The 15,410-nt window shown below is 50.2% G+C and overlaps 1 protein-coding gene across 4 annotated transcripts in view; it reads right to left on the reverse strand.

The window, feature by feature from the left end:
* ADCYAP1R1 (ADCYAP receptor type I) overlaps positions 1-15,410 on the reverse strand; it is a 56,417-nt gene that overhangs the window by 8,990 nt on the left and 32,017 nt on the right. For 2 of the 4 annotated variants that reach the window (XM_032483763.1, XM_032483762.1), the window contains 7 exons: positions 14,976-15,073; positions 14,376-14,508; positions 13,363-13,516; positions 12,903-12,963; positions 12,259-12,328; positions 8,612-8,703; positions 1,967-2,050 (listed from right to left, as the gene is read on the reverse strand). In XM_032483763.1, the coding sequence (XP_032339654.1) occupies positions 1,967-2,050; positions 8,612-8,703; positions 12,259-12,328; positions 12,903-12,963; positions 13,363-13,516; positions 14,376-14,508; positions 14,976-15,073 (692 nt within the window). The remainder of the gene's footprint in view (positions 1-1,966; positions 2,051-8,611; positions 8,704-12,258; positions 12,329-12,902; positions 12,964-13,362; positions 13,517-14,375; positions 14,509-14,975; positions 15,074-15,410) is intronic. The other 2 variants (XM_032483764.1, XM_032483765.1) reach the window with 2 other exon arrangements.

A 15,410-nucleotide genomic window follows, 5' to 3' on the forward strand; every position in this document is an offset into this window, starting at 1 on the left:
TTCCGGTGTCTACTCAGAGGCATAGGAATTGGGGTGGCGGGGGGAGCAGGGGAGGGGACGTGGAGGACAGGGAAGGAATAGCCAGGGAGACCTTCAGGTGGACCAAGGCCAGCTCCAGAAGGAAGAAGCCTGTCGAGTGCCAGTGCCCCCTGATTCTCCCCCTGCTCACAGGCAGCCGGTTCTGTAGGACCCCAGGAGTCCCTGAACCAAAACTGGTGCCTAAAGGATCCAAGTGGGTCCCACTCAGAGCCCAGACACAGTCCTGGAGTGGTCCAGCCTCCCATCCTTCCTCTCATCTGTCTGTCCTCCCTCAGACGTGGCTCTGAAGGCAGGCGTGGTGCCTCACTTATCTCTGTTTCCTGCCCTAGCCAGCACAGGCCAGGCCCAGGGCTCACACTCGGAAAGCGCACGTGCGCGAAGGGATAAACAGAGCATATGAGCCCGATATGAACGCCTTGGAGCCCTTAATGCTGAGCGTGACCTGGGAGCCCGGGTCCTGTTCACCTCCGGGCACCCAGAGCCACATGCCAGAGGGCAGCAGGGAGCGTTGGCAGAAGAATGGAAGTCTGAATAGAAAAGGAAAGTGGCCTGGAAATGCAGGCCCATTGACATCGTGGGGGGCCCTCTGTGATCCTGCCGAAAAGGGGTTACTTTAAAAGAGCAGCTTAACTGAAGGAGCTGCAGATGGAAGGCAGCCCGGGGACATGCCTGTGGTCCCTGCCCTCCTCCCTCTTTGCCTCATCTCTCCCAGATGGCCTGTTTCCAGGGACCTGTCCCTGCAATTTGAAAAATACCCTGGAAACCAAAAGGCCAAACCTCTCCAGTGGATGGGACAGGCTCAGTATGTAAGAAACACAACCTTCCAGGCCCTTCCCAGCCCCAGGCAGATCATAGCAAATGCAGCAGGGCATCCTACAGGGCAGTCCTAGGGCAATGCCTTCCCTCCCTGGCGGCCCTACAGCGGCCTTGGAATAACCACGGTTTCCTGCTAGAGACCCAGGGCATCCCCATGACTACTTTTGGTAGGCAGGGCAGTGGAGGCAGATGAAGAAGTCACCAGGGCCCAGAGTTCTGGGACCTCTGTCCTTCAGAGCCGATGGTAAGCCTCGGATTGGGGACCCTTGTGAGCCTTGGGATCTTTCTTTGAGGAATCACGGACTCGCCCTATGATCTGATTAACTCAGAGAGACAGTGACCCAGGGCCTTAGCCTCTGTCCTTTTGACCCGAGAAGACATCAATGGGCAGAAGAGGCCTAAAAAGTACCAAGAAGAGTTTCCAATGGTCAGAGCCGCCCAAATGACAGTGGGCTCCCCTACTTTACACGGATGTCCAAATTGAGGCTGAGGCTCTAGTTAGAGATGCTCCAGGACCTAGTGCTTAGAACTGCCTGGGTTCAAATCTTCATCCTGCCAACTACGTGGCCTTGAGTGTCATTTCACCTCCCAGCATTTCAGTTCTCTCACCTGTAAAATGAGGGTAATACAAGTACCCACCGCACAGGGTTCCCGAGGGGAGGAAGTCACTCAGCACGTGAAGGCGAGAGAGGTGCACAGGGTGAGGGTCCTGCCCCGGCAGGGGGACCGTCTAAATGAACTCAAGCTCCAGGCCCTTAGCGGTAGCAAAGACTGGAGCCCACAGAAGTGGGCGGGGGCGGGTTGGGGAGGACGACGCTTTGTGGCAGCAGCCCCAGAGGCTTCAAAGCTGCTTTCTCCTCAGCTCCAGCCAAGCGCCAACTGCTCCCGCAACGGCCACAGCCCCATCCCCACAACTTCCCCTCCCGCCCCGGGCCATGAGCTTGCAGAGAACTCACAAGACACACAGATGTCCACATGCAACAGCCGGGGAAGGGCTGGGGGCTGGAGGCCCAGGCTCGCTCTCCGCTCTCCTGCAGCCTGGGCGGCGGTGGCAGCATGCGTCCCCCTCCCGTCCAGGTCACCCGGCCACAGCCACGCCACGCACACTTACAGAGTAATGGTGGACAGTTCTGACATCTTGCAAGAGTGCTGCTGAGCCCGCTGTGGCTGGCAGTAGCATTTCTGCACGCAGCTGCTGGGTGTGACAAGATCGGCACTTCTGTCAGCCGGGGGCATTGGGCAATGAAGAAACTGAGATGGCATGAGAGCAACGTGGCTCATGAGGAGGGCAGAGAGGCCGAGGGTGTGGAGGCAGGGCCAGGGGGTGAGGTAGAGGAGGAGGAGGAGGAAGCCGAGGGCCGAGACACAGTCAGCTCCGGACACAGAAATACACGCCCCTTACATGTACACGTGTGTGCACAGGCACACATGCACACGAGCACTCACACTGGGAGACCGACAGGTGGGGGGGGGTTCAGAGGGAACACAGGTGTTCAGAAGATGAGGCCTGGCTGGTTCCCATGCAGGACCAGGAGCTGTCTCCAGGGTCAGCTCCAGGCTTAGAGCATGGCCTTGCCGGAGCTCGCTCAGTGAGATGGGCAGCTGGAAACTCATTTCATGGACCTCACACTGGCCCAGACCGGGCAGGCCAAACCCAGAATCAGGCCAGTTCTGGGTTTGCTTGAGAAAACCAGCTTGAGTGTCCACTGGTCCTCCCCCTCTACACCTCTCCCTCTTCCGCCTGGACCTTCCCCTGTCTGAGCCCCCAGGCACGTCCGTGTGGGCCTAAGGGGGAGCAGAGATAGGGTGGAAGGAGCAGGTTGTTAATTAGTCTGACCTGTGCTATCCAATGTGACGGACACCACGCATCTGCCACGTGAATTAAAATTAAATGAAAAATCCTCCTCCTTGGTCGCCCAAGCTACACTGCAAGGACTCAACATCCACAGACAGTTAGTGGGTCCCACGCTGGACGGCACAGATCTGGGGCACAGCCATCACTGCCAAGAGGTCTACTGCACAGCACTGGCTCGACTTCTAGATAAAAGTTCAACGGGCAGGGGCTGAAGGCTGAAAGGGCACCTTTTGAACCCTGCCCCACTGCCTGAAGGAAACACGGCATCTTAAGGAGCTGTCCACAGGTGGGCCTAGGAAGCCCGTCCAGCTCTGCCTCCCACCGCGTGAGGCACAGAGTGCCTGCCTCCTCAGAGAGGTCTCAGGCTGAATTTCCATCTCTTCTAGCCTCCCCCGGTCCTGCCTGTGCTTGGGCTGGCTCAACCCATTTTTTTTCCTTCTCTGACAAACACATAGGAGATGCATTAAGAGCTACGTCGTCTTGTCAAACTGCAAACGAGTCGCCCATTTCACACGCCCTCCTCAGGCACAGTGTAGTGCTGAGCTCCTGGCACCTGCCGGTGAACTGAGAGATCTGATGCCCATGAGAACAGATACACATGAAGAGGCCAGACCTTTGGGATTCATGGATCTTAATTTGTGATTCCAACTCTTTCAGAGTAAGCCTGAAGGTCATTTTGCTTAGGCAAACATTTGAATCACACACTTCAAAGATGGGGCAAGTCGAGGTCCACCCAGTATCCTTGCCTCCGCCAGGTCTGTGGCTCTCACTTAATAAACAGCATCTTTCAATTCACACCAGACTGTGAGATAAGCACTAACGGCCAGTTTTACAGAAAAGGGATGCGAGATATGTTATGATGCTCTGCTCCCCAGAGTGGGGTCCCCAGACCAGTAGCATCAGCACCACTTAGAAATGGAGACTCTCAGATACCACCCCAGACCTGCTAGCTCAGAATCTGCACTTTAACAAAATCCCTGGGTGATCCACATGCAAATCAAGTTTCCAGAAGCATTGTGGTGAGGAAGTCATGTATTTGAGAAGTTTCTTCATGTGCCTCAATGAACGTCAAACGTCTGTTTTAATATACATACAGAGAAACAGATGGACACATGTAAGTATGTTTTTCTCAATCATTAAAAGAGCTTAATCTGGTATTCAGGCACGAAAGCCATCCTAGTCTTCAAATTTATTCTCTGCCTCGCCCAGACCAAAACCTTGAATGCTGAATGCTCTCCCCTACAGCCAGTGGCCTGATCCCTCAACCTTGGCCTGGGTGACGCACAGAAGCCAGGGTCCAGGTGCCTGAGAGCCCAAACCTCAGATGTCACCTCTTACACATCAAGCTTAAACCCTCATCCTGAATTCTAAAGCTTCAACTGTTGTCCTCTGAGGCCTCTCCTCCTTGAGCCCCCAAATTGTCCCTGCTTTTCCTGGGCTCTAGATACAGTAAATATAGACTCCTCCAATTTCTTCAAAGTATACTGAAGGCCATTTAGTGGCAAGTTAGCTGGGAAATCAGACCCTGGTAAAGATGTGTGCCTCTGAGGGGGACAGGGAGGGCAGATTAACAGCGGGACGTGATGCCTGGGATGGCTCTCAGGAGAAGGATCTGGGGACAAAGTTAAGGGCCCTTCTTCCCAAACACTCCCCTTCCCCCAAGCTTCCAACGCCTGTTCAAAAGGATCCAATGAAAAGAAATAAAAAGGAAAGAGGGTGTCAGAAAAGCCAGAGACGAGCATGAAAATAAAGAGACATTGGGATCTTTTGAAAAGTCACTTATAACTAGTGAAAAAGAAAAGAAACTCAATCAAGAGAAAGAGATAAACTGAGGCTGGCTGATCAGCTCAGTCCTGACTGGACCCAAGGCAGGGTAAGAGACTCAAACAAGGGAACTGGAGGAGGCCAGCTGGAGAGCACCATCAGCTGGAATCTGAAGGCTGGGGGCCCCCACAGCACATGCTGGGCTCACGCCCACATTTGGAGTCAGGGAGCCCAGGCTCCCAGGCCTGGTTCTGTCAAGGCTTTGCTGTGCTTCTATAGGAAGGTCGGGCTGCCATCTATAACCCCAAGAAAAGGCAGGCTAGCCTTGACCCCAGAGTGGGGCTGAGCCCTCACCAGTTGCGCCAAACCAAGTCAAGCCTGAGTACATGCTGAGCCCTGACCCAGGTGCACACTCTGTGCCCGGCACTGCCCAGGTCCTGAGCCTGGCCACTCACTCCACCATCAGGTGAGACAGTGTATGTGGCTCAGGGCCCCTGCCCCCTGCAGGAGCCCTAGCCCCTGGCAGGTCCTTCTGACGCTGGGTTGGAGCACCGTCTCAGTCTACAAAGGAGGACAAACCCTTATCATCTGAGCAGCTGGAACCAACCTACAGGAAACGGAGTGAATGCTGGTCTGAGGGCACAGGCAGGGGGTCCTCTCAGGCTTTCTTGGGGACTCCCAGGCTGAAAACAGAGGGGAAAACCAGATAGCTATTGTAGGCACATCTGAAGAGGTTTCTCAGCTCAACACATAACTAGTGGCCCAAGGGGACTCAGTATAGCCCTGAAATCTCTTGTCTCCCACCATGTCCTGCTCTTTATAATGCCCCCCATAGCATCCCCTCCCCCACAGCAGACACCTCCCAGCTCACAGCACTCTAGGGTGAGACAGTTTTATGCAAGACTGGAACCCACTGGGGTCTCTTCTTCCAGGAAGCCTCGTTTATGTACCTGTTTAACACCATCTTCTTGCCTGTAAATTGCTGGAGGACAGGAATGATGGTGCGGTCAAGCTTGGAGTCAAGGGCCTGCTGGCTATGGCTTCCCTCTTTCCCACTGGATTCATCTCACTTCACTGGTTAACTAGCTCTCTCAGCTATAAAATGGGGATTACATTTAATCCAGATTTGCTGGGGATCTGTGAGCATTACACGTGCATGGACTGAATGGCAAGTGTTTTTAAATGCTCTGCAGTTCTCAGCAGCTTTGTCTCTTTGATTATCCCTCACTTTCACCAGTGGGGTCTCCTTGACCCTGGAAATACTCAAATGTGTTGCTGAACTTAATGGGATCAAGCTGATCCCTTGTCCTGTGTCAGCCCGCCCACCTGGCTGGCAGACCATATGCATCTCAGGTTTAAACTTTGGGGCTTGAGATGAGCACAGGTTTAGCTTTCTCTTAAAAAAAAAAACAAACAAACCTGCTGAGATTCCAAGGGGATTTTTTTTTAATTTATTGTAGTATAGTCGGTTTACAATACTTGTGTCAGTTTCTGGTGTACAGCATAATGTTTCAGTCAAGGGGATATTTTTTACAAAATAAAAGCAAACCAACTACAGGCACACCTCTGAGATATTGTGGGTTCAGTTCCAGACCACAGCAATAAAGAGGATATTGCAGTAAAGCGAGTCACATAAATGTCATGGTTTCCCAGCACATGTAAAGTTGTTTTCACTATCCTGGTAGTCTGTTAAGTGTGCAATAGTATTATGTCTTAAAAAACCTGTGTGTATACCTTAACTAAAAAATACTTTATCGCTAAAAGAAGCATTAATCATCTGAGCCTTCAGTGAGTCACACTAGAAACAAAGATCACTGATCACAGATCACCACAACAAATATGATAATAATAAAGAAGTTTGAAATAATGTAAGAATTACCAAAATGCTACACAAAGACATGAAGTGAGCAAATGCTCTTGGAAAAATGGGGCCGACAGACTTGCTCAACACAGGGTTGCCACACATCTTTAATTTGTAATAAAGGCAATATCTACAAAGCACAGTAAAGGGAAGAGGAATAAAATGAGGTGTGTCTGTAGCTGGTTCTTTAAACGTTTATACTTAAATGTATAGACCAGGTGCCGGTTACAGATGGTTCTTACCTATGTGTTAGGAAGGCCTAACTGGACTTTTTCTACCTTGAAAACTCTGCCCCACGCTCCCTCCCTCCAGACCCTGGGGTTCGCGCTGTCTGGGGCGGGACGTCTGAGCTGGGAAAGTGTGTTCTGGGGTCAGTAAGTAGAGTGTCCCTGTTCAGGCTGCAGCTGAGCCCCTGTGACATGTCCCTGCACAGGCAGAGTGAGGGGAAGCCAGGAGAGGCCCCAGAGGAGAGGCTCCAGGGGCCTCAGAATGAAAAACAGATCCTAACAAAAAGCAAGCTGGAGGGCAGGGGGGTGGGGGCGTAAGTGTGTGGAACTAAGGCTGCTCAGAGCTTCGAAGGCGAGACAAGGCTGACTTCTCCACCTGTGGGCTTCAGAGGCCCGAGATAACTGTTAGTGTGGGAGCCAAGCCATCCCCTGAGCAGACGAAACGGACCCCACACTGAGGACGGGTTTCTGACACTGGACAGGAAGGTGAGGGGTGCAGCAGGGGCCCTGTTTTGTGGCTCCTGGAGACGAAGGCAGGAATAATCTCTCCGGGGCAGTGAGTTAATTGCAGACAGCTGGCCCCACTGGCTCCTCAGTGCAGGACCTCACAGACTACATAATAGATGAACGATTTTCCACTACAGAATATACACATATAAGCAAAGGTTGGCAAAAATTTGCAAAAATATGACAAAAATAAGACAGTAAGTGGATTGCCAAAAGAAGGAGGGGAGGGGGCAGTCAATGTAGTCACCCTACACCCGGGGAAAACAGGTCTGACCCAGCCAGGCCCTGTGCCAGCCCGCTCCCAGGGGGGAGGGCTTCCATGAGAAGAGATACCCAGGCTGAACCGAGGGACCAAAGACAAGTTCTGCTTCCCTGGGGAAGCCTCAGGGAGCCTGAGGGAAGGATCTGGGACTGGTCTCTGAGCAGTTCCTGCCTCTCCCTCTCTCCCTGAGAATGGCTGGGTTGGGGCGCCCCCTTCTGGACTCTCTCTGCTGCCCCACTTGTCCACTGGGAGCCATCAAGGTTCTGAGCCCCAGGTTGGGATCTCAGCCCCCACAGATGCCATGAGATACAAGAGTTCCTTCTAACCTCTTCTTAAACTTAGGAAGCAGCACATATGGCTTCTACCCAGAGACTATCCTCAGATTCCCCGTGCCTACCTGGCCCCTCCAGGAAACCACTGGGGACCAGACTTCCTCCCCAGCATCGGAAGTGAGCCCACACCCCACACACCCGGCTGGTCATGCTCCTGATCACGAGGCGAGAAGGGCGAGATGGAAGACGCTTGGTCTGATTCAGAACGGGTGGAGGGCGGGGAGACAGGGGGACAGAGTAAGCAGGGATAAGCCGTTAGGGACATGGCTGTAGGAACACTGGTAGGAAAGAAACCAAATGGCCGTGGAAGTGGAGAAACCCTGCGCTCAAGGGTGCGAGGTTGCCCATGGACCCCATCAACCCCAAACATAACAGATGCATCTCTGCTCAGGGAGGATAGAGTTGGAGGAAGAAGACCAGACCAAGAAGCAGAACTACCCCGAGGGAAGGTGGAGAAGAGAAAGAATCTCTCTTCCAGTACCCAGACCAGGGACACTGTCCGCCTGACTCTCCAGCGGGAGTTCAGGAACTCGCACACACTGGGCTGGGGTGGGGACATCAGGCAACGCTGTATCCAGCGGTGTATGTGAGCTACCCACAGAACCAAGATCCCCAAAGGAAATCCCACTTCTAAACAACCAAGACTCTAACTACCTTAAGGAATCTGGCATTTTCCATCTTGATTTTCCTAGTGAGACACATGATCTAGCTCTTCCTCTCTCTCTTTCTCCTTTCATGTAATCACTATGCAGATTAGGGGCTCCCGGGCTGGCTGAAGGATAGCAGGGCAACTACATTTTAAAGGTACTTTAATCCGAAAGAAGTCTTGCCAATGCCCAATGCTGGGGTACCCCGTCAGCAAAGCCTAGCCCTTCTCCTCCTGCGACCAGAGTGCAGGGCCCACACAGCTGGTGGAAGTGACCATGACATTCACACAATGATACTTACAAGTAGATGCTGGACTCGTTGCCTCCCATGTCTGGAGACTGAAGTTTCTGCACAAGGATGACAATGATGCCGATGAAGAGCACAAAGTTAACCTGAAAAGCAAAGGAAAAACAGATGGAAATGATTCTGAGCAAGGACTCTCCACACCCCTGACTCTACATTGGCTGTTATTCCCCCCAACAGAGCCTTCCCCACATCCAGTCAAGATCTCATCTAGACTTATTATCCAACATGGTAGCGTGAGAACACTCGGGTATCTCCCCAGCTTCCCACAATATCACTGGAATGACAGAAAAGAGAGATGAAAAAGAACTCCATAAGAGCACTGAGAAATAGCAAAATAGGTTATCATGAGCAAGCCAGAAAAGTGAGCAATTTCTGGAAAAGAACAAACAGGATCAGGGTGATGGAAAAACCACAATGCCAAACAGCTAGAGAAGAGGCTGTTGCAGTGGTGAGAGTTGTCCTTTGGAGAAACTCCAAGTTCAGAGTCATTGAATATGGAGAATCAGAATGGATGACTGTAAGCATTATTAATTAAAGGACTGCCTGGGAACAGCAGTAGCATCTACCTTCAGACAAAGGTCAGGGACGGAAGCTCTCTAAACAAAGTGGGAAGCTGTGTGTATGGTGAGAAAGGAGGAGGGGGAGGAGCAAATACACAGAAACGAGTCACACGAGGGGACTACATGGCAACGTCTTCCGGATGCAGCAAAGCAGCGCTCAAAAAGAATGAAGGTAGAGCCTAACACGAACTTATTAAAAAAAAATTAATACTGAAAATGAAAGAATTAAGCACCCAAATCAAAATCTAGGGAAAGAGTACCACTAATTTAACTTACATAAGAAGGGAATTAAAGATAAAAATTCATTAAAGAAATACGAAAGTAAGTAGACATGATCAATAACAATAAAATTTTTTGTTTTGTTTTGACAGATCAAGTAGAATGATAAAGCATCCTCCTGGAGGACAGTCTTGCTTTCTCCTACACACCCAGTGTCTAATCAGTACCTGGTATTTAGCACAGTATATACTGTTAACTGTGTATATTAGTCAATCCAAAAGGAGAAAATGCAAAATTTAACAAATTTAGGGATGAGAAAGTAGACGACATAAGAGATGCATAGAATATTTTAAATCACATGGAAAAAAACATAACAAAATGGGAAAATACAAATTAACAAAACTAAATCAAGAAGATGTAGAAGATCAGAATAGAGTAGAGACCTCAAGAGAAATTTAAAAAGTAATCAAAGATGCGTGCATGAGTAGGTACCAGTCCCAATAATATTACAGGCCAGTTTCACAGTATCTTTAAAGGAAGATGTAATTTACATACTACTTCATTATTTAAAAGCAAATAGAAAGAAAACCTCCCAAATTACCTATAAGGCTAATGAAACACTGCTACAAAACCCAAACAAGGACAGAAAGCACGTGCTTGTGCAAACACACACACACGAGCACAGGTACATACCTAAAACCAGAGAACTTACAATGAACAGTGCAAAAACTACATACAGAATATTAACAAACAGAATATAGCAGTGCATTAAAGGAACAGACCATGGCCATAAAGGTTTAATCCAGGAATGCAAAAAAAGTCTACTAGTATTTTTTATTTAACAGATTTAAACAAGGATCTACCTCTACCCACCTCCATAAGATTGGTGAATAGTTCAGTAATCGAAACATCAACAAAGACATGAGAAATGAGCCCTTTTGTACTCTGCATGCAGAGGGCAATTTGATATCTGTGAAAATGTTAAAAAATACACACCCTTTGTCTTAGAAATTCCACTCCTGGAGATTTACTCTTAAGATATATTCACGTATAATCAAAGACATGCACATACCTATCCATTGCAGCATTGCTCATCATAAAGGTGAACTGTAATGTTATAAATGCCCATCACTAAGGGAATGATCACTTCAATTAATGTCTCCAAAACACATCTGATAAAATTCGACACCAATTCCTGATTTTTAAAAAGTACATACTGAAACAAGCCAGGAATAGAAACTTTCCTAATTCAGTGAAGGATAAGGGCCCAAAACTACAATAAACATCATTCTCAATAAAACTAAGAAATGAACAATATAAATATTGGAAATGAAGAATATAATGTATTTTCATATACAGATTATGTAATTTTCTGTCAGAACCAACTGAAAAGAGGTAAGAATCAATAAAAGAGCTTTGAAAGGTAACTGAGAAAAGAAAAAAAAAAAAAACAAAACAAACTAATAGCTTCCCGAAACACCAGCACAAATACACCCACTAGAAAATACAACGAAAGAATAGTTCCTAGCCACAATGCGAGCATAAACTGAGAGACACCATAAAGGCAAACTTAGCGAGACAACTTAAAAAAAAACTGTACAGAATGACTCTGTGAGAAGAACTGAATAAATGGAGAATTATGCCATGTTCTTGGAAGCTAAGGCTTAGTATTTTAAGAAATCACTTCTCCAAATTGGTTTATAAATTCACAAGAGTTCCTATAAAAATCTCAACCAGGCTTTTTTTGCAACTAGACAAATTTGCAACTTGACAAATTTGAAAAACCATCTGAAAAAGTCATGTGCAAGCAAATTTTGAAGGAAGTAAAATAAAGGGATATTAGCACACCGGATATCAAAACACGCTACCAGGTTACAGTAAGTAGCACAATGGAGTGTTCGCTGCAGGAATAGCCAAACAGATTAGAATTGTGGAGTAGGAAGTCCGGAACTAAACGCAAGTAGAGTGCATTGAATGTTGATGATAAAGTGACATTTCTACACAATGGGAAAATAATGGCCTATTCAATAAAAAGAATTGAGAGGGTGGAATGTCTATCCATCGGAAAAACTAGTTAAGATTAGATATTTCAGATCAGCCAGAGAAATAAAATTTCAGCTGGGTTAAAAACACATATGTAATAATCCAATCTATAAAATCATTATGAAACAAGTAAGAATATTTTTATATCTTAAGGTTAGGAAAGGCCTCCATAAACAAAGAATAAGGCTCAGAATTCACGATGAGAAAGTCTGACAGTTTAACTGTATAAAATTTAGGTAGTCTTTGGAAACACACTTACAACATGTATTACAGATGAAGCACTACTCTCTATCAAACAGTAAGAAAGATAACAACTGGGCCAGAAAAATGTGCAAAGAAATAAACAGGTAATAACCAGAATAAAAACAGATTGTCAATAAATGTTAGAGAACAATTGCTCCGCTGCACTAGAAATTTGGAGAAATGCACATTAAAATGATAAGCTGCCATTATCCCTCACAAAGCTGTGCAAAAATTCAAATGATTGACATCACAAGTGCAGACAATGATATGGGATACCCTTTTTGACCCAGCAATTCCAATTCTAGGGATTAAGTCTACAGAAATAGTCACATGTGCTCAAAACTATGCACAGAATGGTTCTTAGTAGCATCTTTCACAAAGAGGAAAAATGGGATAAGATAAATGTCCAACACTAGCCAAGGGCAAAATAACCTGTGCATCCATGTTGTAGAATATAATGCAGCCACGAAAAAGGAGGAGGCTGGTTAGTATGGTGATTTCTTTATTTCTCCTCCTCCCCTGCCTTTCAGCTCAGGCCCCTGTCCCTTCCCTGCTCCTTGTCCCAAGGACACTCACCATTATGGAGCCAACCACAGGGCCTTTGATCACCCACCACAGAGCCGTGTTGTCATTCATATCCCAGCAGCTGTAGGACAGAGAGAAAGAAGAGAGATTTTGCTTGGGGCCCGGGACCCCTGCAGGACCGGGTCCCTGGCTCCATGGGTGGTGCTTCTTCCCCTGCCACACTGAGGGGCTGGCTGGAAGGAGATCTCTCGGGCAGGCTGCACACCCAAGCCCAGCCCTGGTTCGAGTGCCTTGGTCCTCCCCGCTGCTCCCCTGTCAAGACAGGGATTGGAGCCCAAGAGTCAGGGTCACCACTAGGCTCCTAGGCAAGGACCACGTTCCCCCTTCAGACTTAGAGCTCTTGGGGACACGACCTCACCCTTGACACTTCTCCCCTCCCTTAAAGGAAAACAGACATTCAGAGCCGGGCCCAGAAGAAAAGCAGGGCTCTGAAAGCTTGCACATTCTCTGGCTGGGTCCCGGCTGAGATGTGGCTGGGTGGGCCCACCTGTAGTGGGCCTAGGGCTAGAGGTGCAGCCAGGCCTGGCAATGGATGCTTTGTCTGGGACAGTTCACAGGAGGTCAAGGCAGACACTGAGAACCACCCGTAAGAGCCTACTCGGGGCTCTGGCCCCGGCTCTCGGGCATGTACTCACCCTGTGTCATCGAAGTAGAGCCTCAACACAGCCCACACAGACACACACACAGTTGGGGTTCCTGGAGGCAAACAAAGGAGCCCCATGATAATAGGAAAACCAGTGTCCCCCTCAGATTTGAGGCTTCTGAGGGCCACTGTCCCTCCTCAGATATGGGGTTCCGACCCATGGGACATGTCTCCCTCTCAGACCTGGAGCCCTGGGGACCCTAACTGTCCCTCACTCAGGCCTCCTGGGGGGGTCCATGTCTCCCCTAGACCCTGGGCTACTTCGCCTCTCAGAAGGACTCCTGCGCATGTCGCCTCCCTCAGGCGGTGGGCTTTCTACAAGAAGAACAAGAAAGGGTCCAAGAACCAGGAGTGTGCTGTCAGCCCCGGGGCAGGGCGGTGCCTCCCTCATCTGACCCACCTCTCCCTGATGGGGACCAAGGACATACCTGGCCGTGAGGCCTGAGACCTACCCCAGCCAATGATGATGTACCAGTAGAAGTATCTCCTCTCCGGGAAGAAGGTCTCCACCAGCAGGGTGAAGAGGTACAGGCCCTCGATGAACAGCCAGAAGTAATTGGACACGACGCAGTAGTGGAAGAAAACCATCACAGCCTTGCATTCCACCTGCAGGGAGAGCGGGGAGGGGGAGGGAGGCGTGAGCCCCCACCGAACCCTGAAAATCCAGCCCCGCAGGACCGGTGAAAATCCTGAGGGCTCTTCAGCCCTGGCATGCTCGGGCTTAAACACCCCGTGGTTCTGAAAGACTCAACATTCTTGGAATCAGAGTTCAAAAGTTGCGGCATCCTGTGAGTGTGAGTGGAAGTTGCCCATGGAGGCAGCTCTGCACATGTCAGAAAAGGACAAGGTGGGAGGTGAGCACAGAAACCCCTCTTCTCTCCAGGCTCATGCTCCCCAACTTTCCTGCCCCTTCCCTGGCCCCCACAGGAGAGGTGAATAAGAAGGACCCTGCAGGAGGTTGCTTGGTAAAACAAAGGTCTTGATTTCAGATACCACACAGGTGAAGGGGATACCTCTGGGTCCCCTTGAAATCTCATAGAGACCCCCCTCCAAGTGTGCCCTCTCAGGTCAGGGCCCTGTGCTCTGTCTGAGCTGTTCTTTCCATCAAAGCCTATCTTTTCTGCTTACCTCCAAAGGTATGAGGCCTGGGGAGGTGGTCTGGAGAGAAGCCCAGCCAGTCAGCTCCTTGGCACCATCTTCAGCCCTCTCTCCGAGCCCAGTTTCCTCCTCAGTCTAGTAGGACTTGACATTTCCACCCGAACCCCCTCAACTGCTCTGCCAAGGACATACACAGGCTGGGGGACAGGAAGTGACGTGGCACTGAGGGTCTCCCTGGCTACTAGTAACCTCGTGGTCATTCCTGCACTTCCATGTTCACTGAGGACAGAGCGTTAACCTGCAGGAAAACACTGGGACAGTGGGGCGTCGCAGGGAGGGCCCGCCCCGGCAGGGCCCGCGCACTCACGGTGGAGATGAAGCAGTGGTTGCTGTCCTGCTCGGCATAGAGGATCCAGTCCTTGATGAAGACGGAGATGGCCCTCAGCATGAACGACACGAACAGGTTCATGTGGATGAAGTTGCGGGTGCAGTGCAGCTTCCTACACCAGCGGGCCGGGGGAGCAGAGGCCTTGACGTAAGGAGCCCCATGGCCTTCCACCCTCCACCCCAGGGACCGCTCTGGGCCGACTCCACAGCTTCATCTCAGTGGGGTCCTCCACCTAGATCACAGCTTCTTCCCACCTCTCTAAACCCTCACTCTCTTCCAGGGCCCTGCCACCTGGCCCCACTATTCCACGAGGAGGCCAGACTCCTCCCTCCTGTGACCTCTCTTCACCTAGACCAGGAAGGTAAAGTGAGGAACGGAGGTCTCCTGCCTAGGGTCTGCCTTTCTGTGTGCCTTCTCTGGGGCCAGATTTCTCATCTTTTATCCCAGGGCTGGGGGAAATGCTTTCCCAAGGGTCCTCCAGGGCTGACATCTGGGGAGGGAGTGGGGATGGGAGGGACGGAGCAAAGGCTCTGAGCTGGGGTGGGCCACACTCGCTCGATCGCTGCTGGGGGGTCTCACCGGAAACGACACAGGATGACCATGGCAGTAGTGAGGGTGACAAGGGACGTGCTGTAGCCAACCGTGTACAAGGCCTTCACCGACAGGTAGTAATAATCCTGGAGCAGAGCACAGGACATGCAGGGCTCCACGTGGGGCTGGCCCCCCGTCCACACCTCTGGGCCTGCTGCCCAGCTCCTCTTTCCTCTCTTTTCTTGCTGATCATCTCCTCCACTGTCCATCAGCACCTCCACTGACCCCCCAACCCCCTACCCACAATTCCCCCCTGAGCTGCTTCCTCCCCTCTGCAGCGTCTACACTGTGCAGAAGCCCAGTAAGTGCTTGGTGAGTGCAGGACCACGGACCAGTCAGTAAGGGCACCAGCCTCAGCCTGAGGGTGGGTCCAGGAGGCCCCCTGCGGGGCCCGGCATTAACCCTTCAATTGCTGGGCCACAG

This window comes from Camelus ferus, chromosome 7 (assembly GCF_009834535.1).
Source record: "Camelus ferus isolate YT-003-E chromosome 7, BCGSAC_Cfer_1.0, whole genome shotgun sequence".
Lineage (NCBI taxonomy): Eukaryota > Metazoa > Chordata > Mammalia > Artiodactyla > Camelidae > Camelus > Camelus ferus.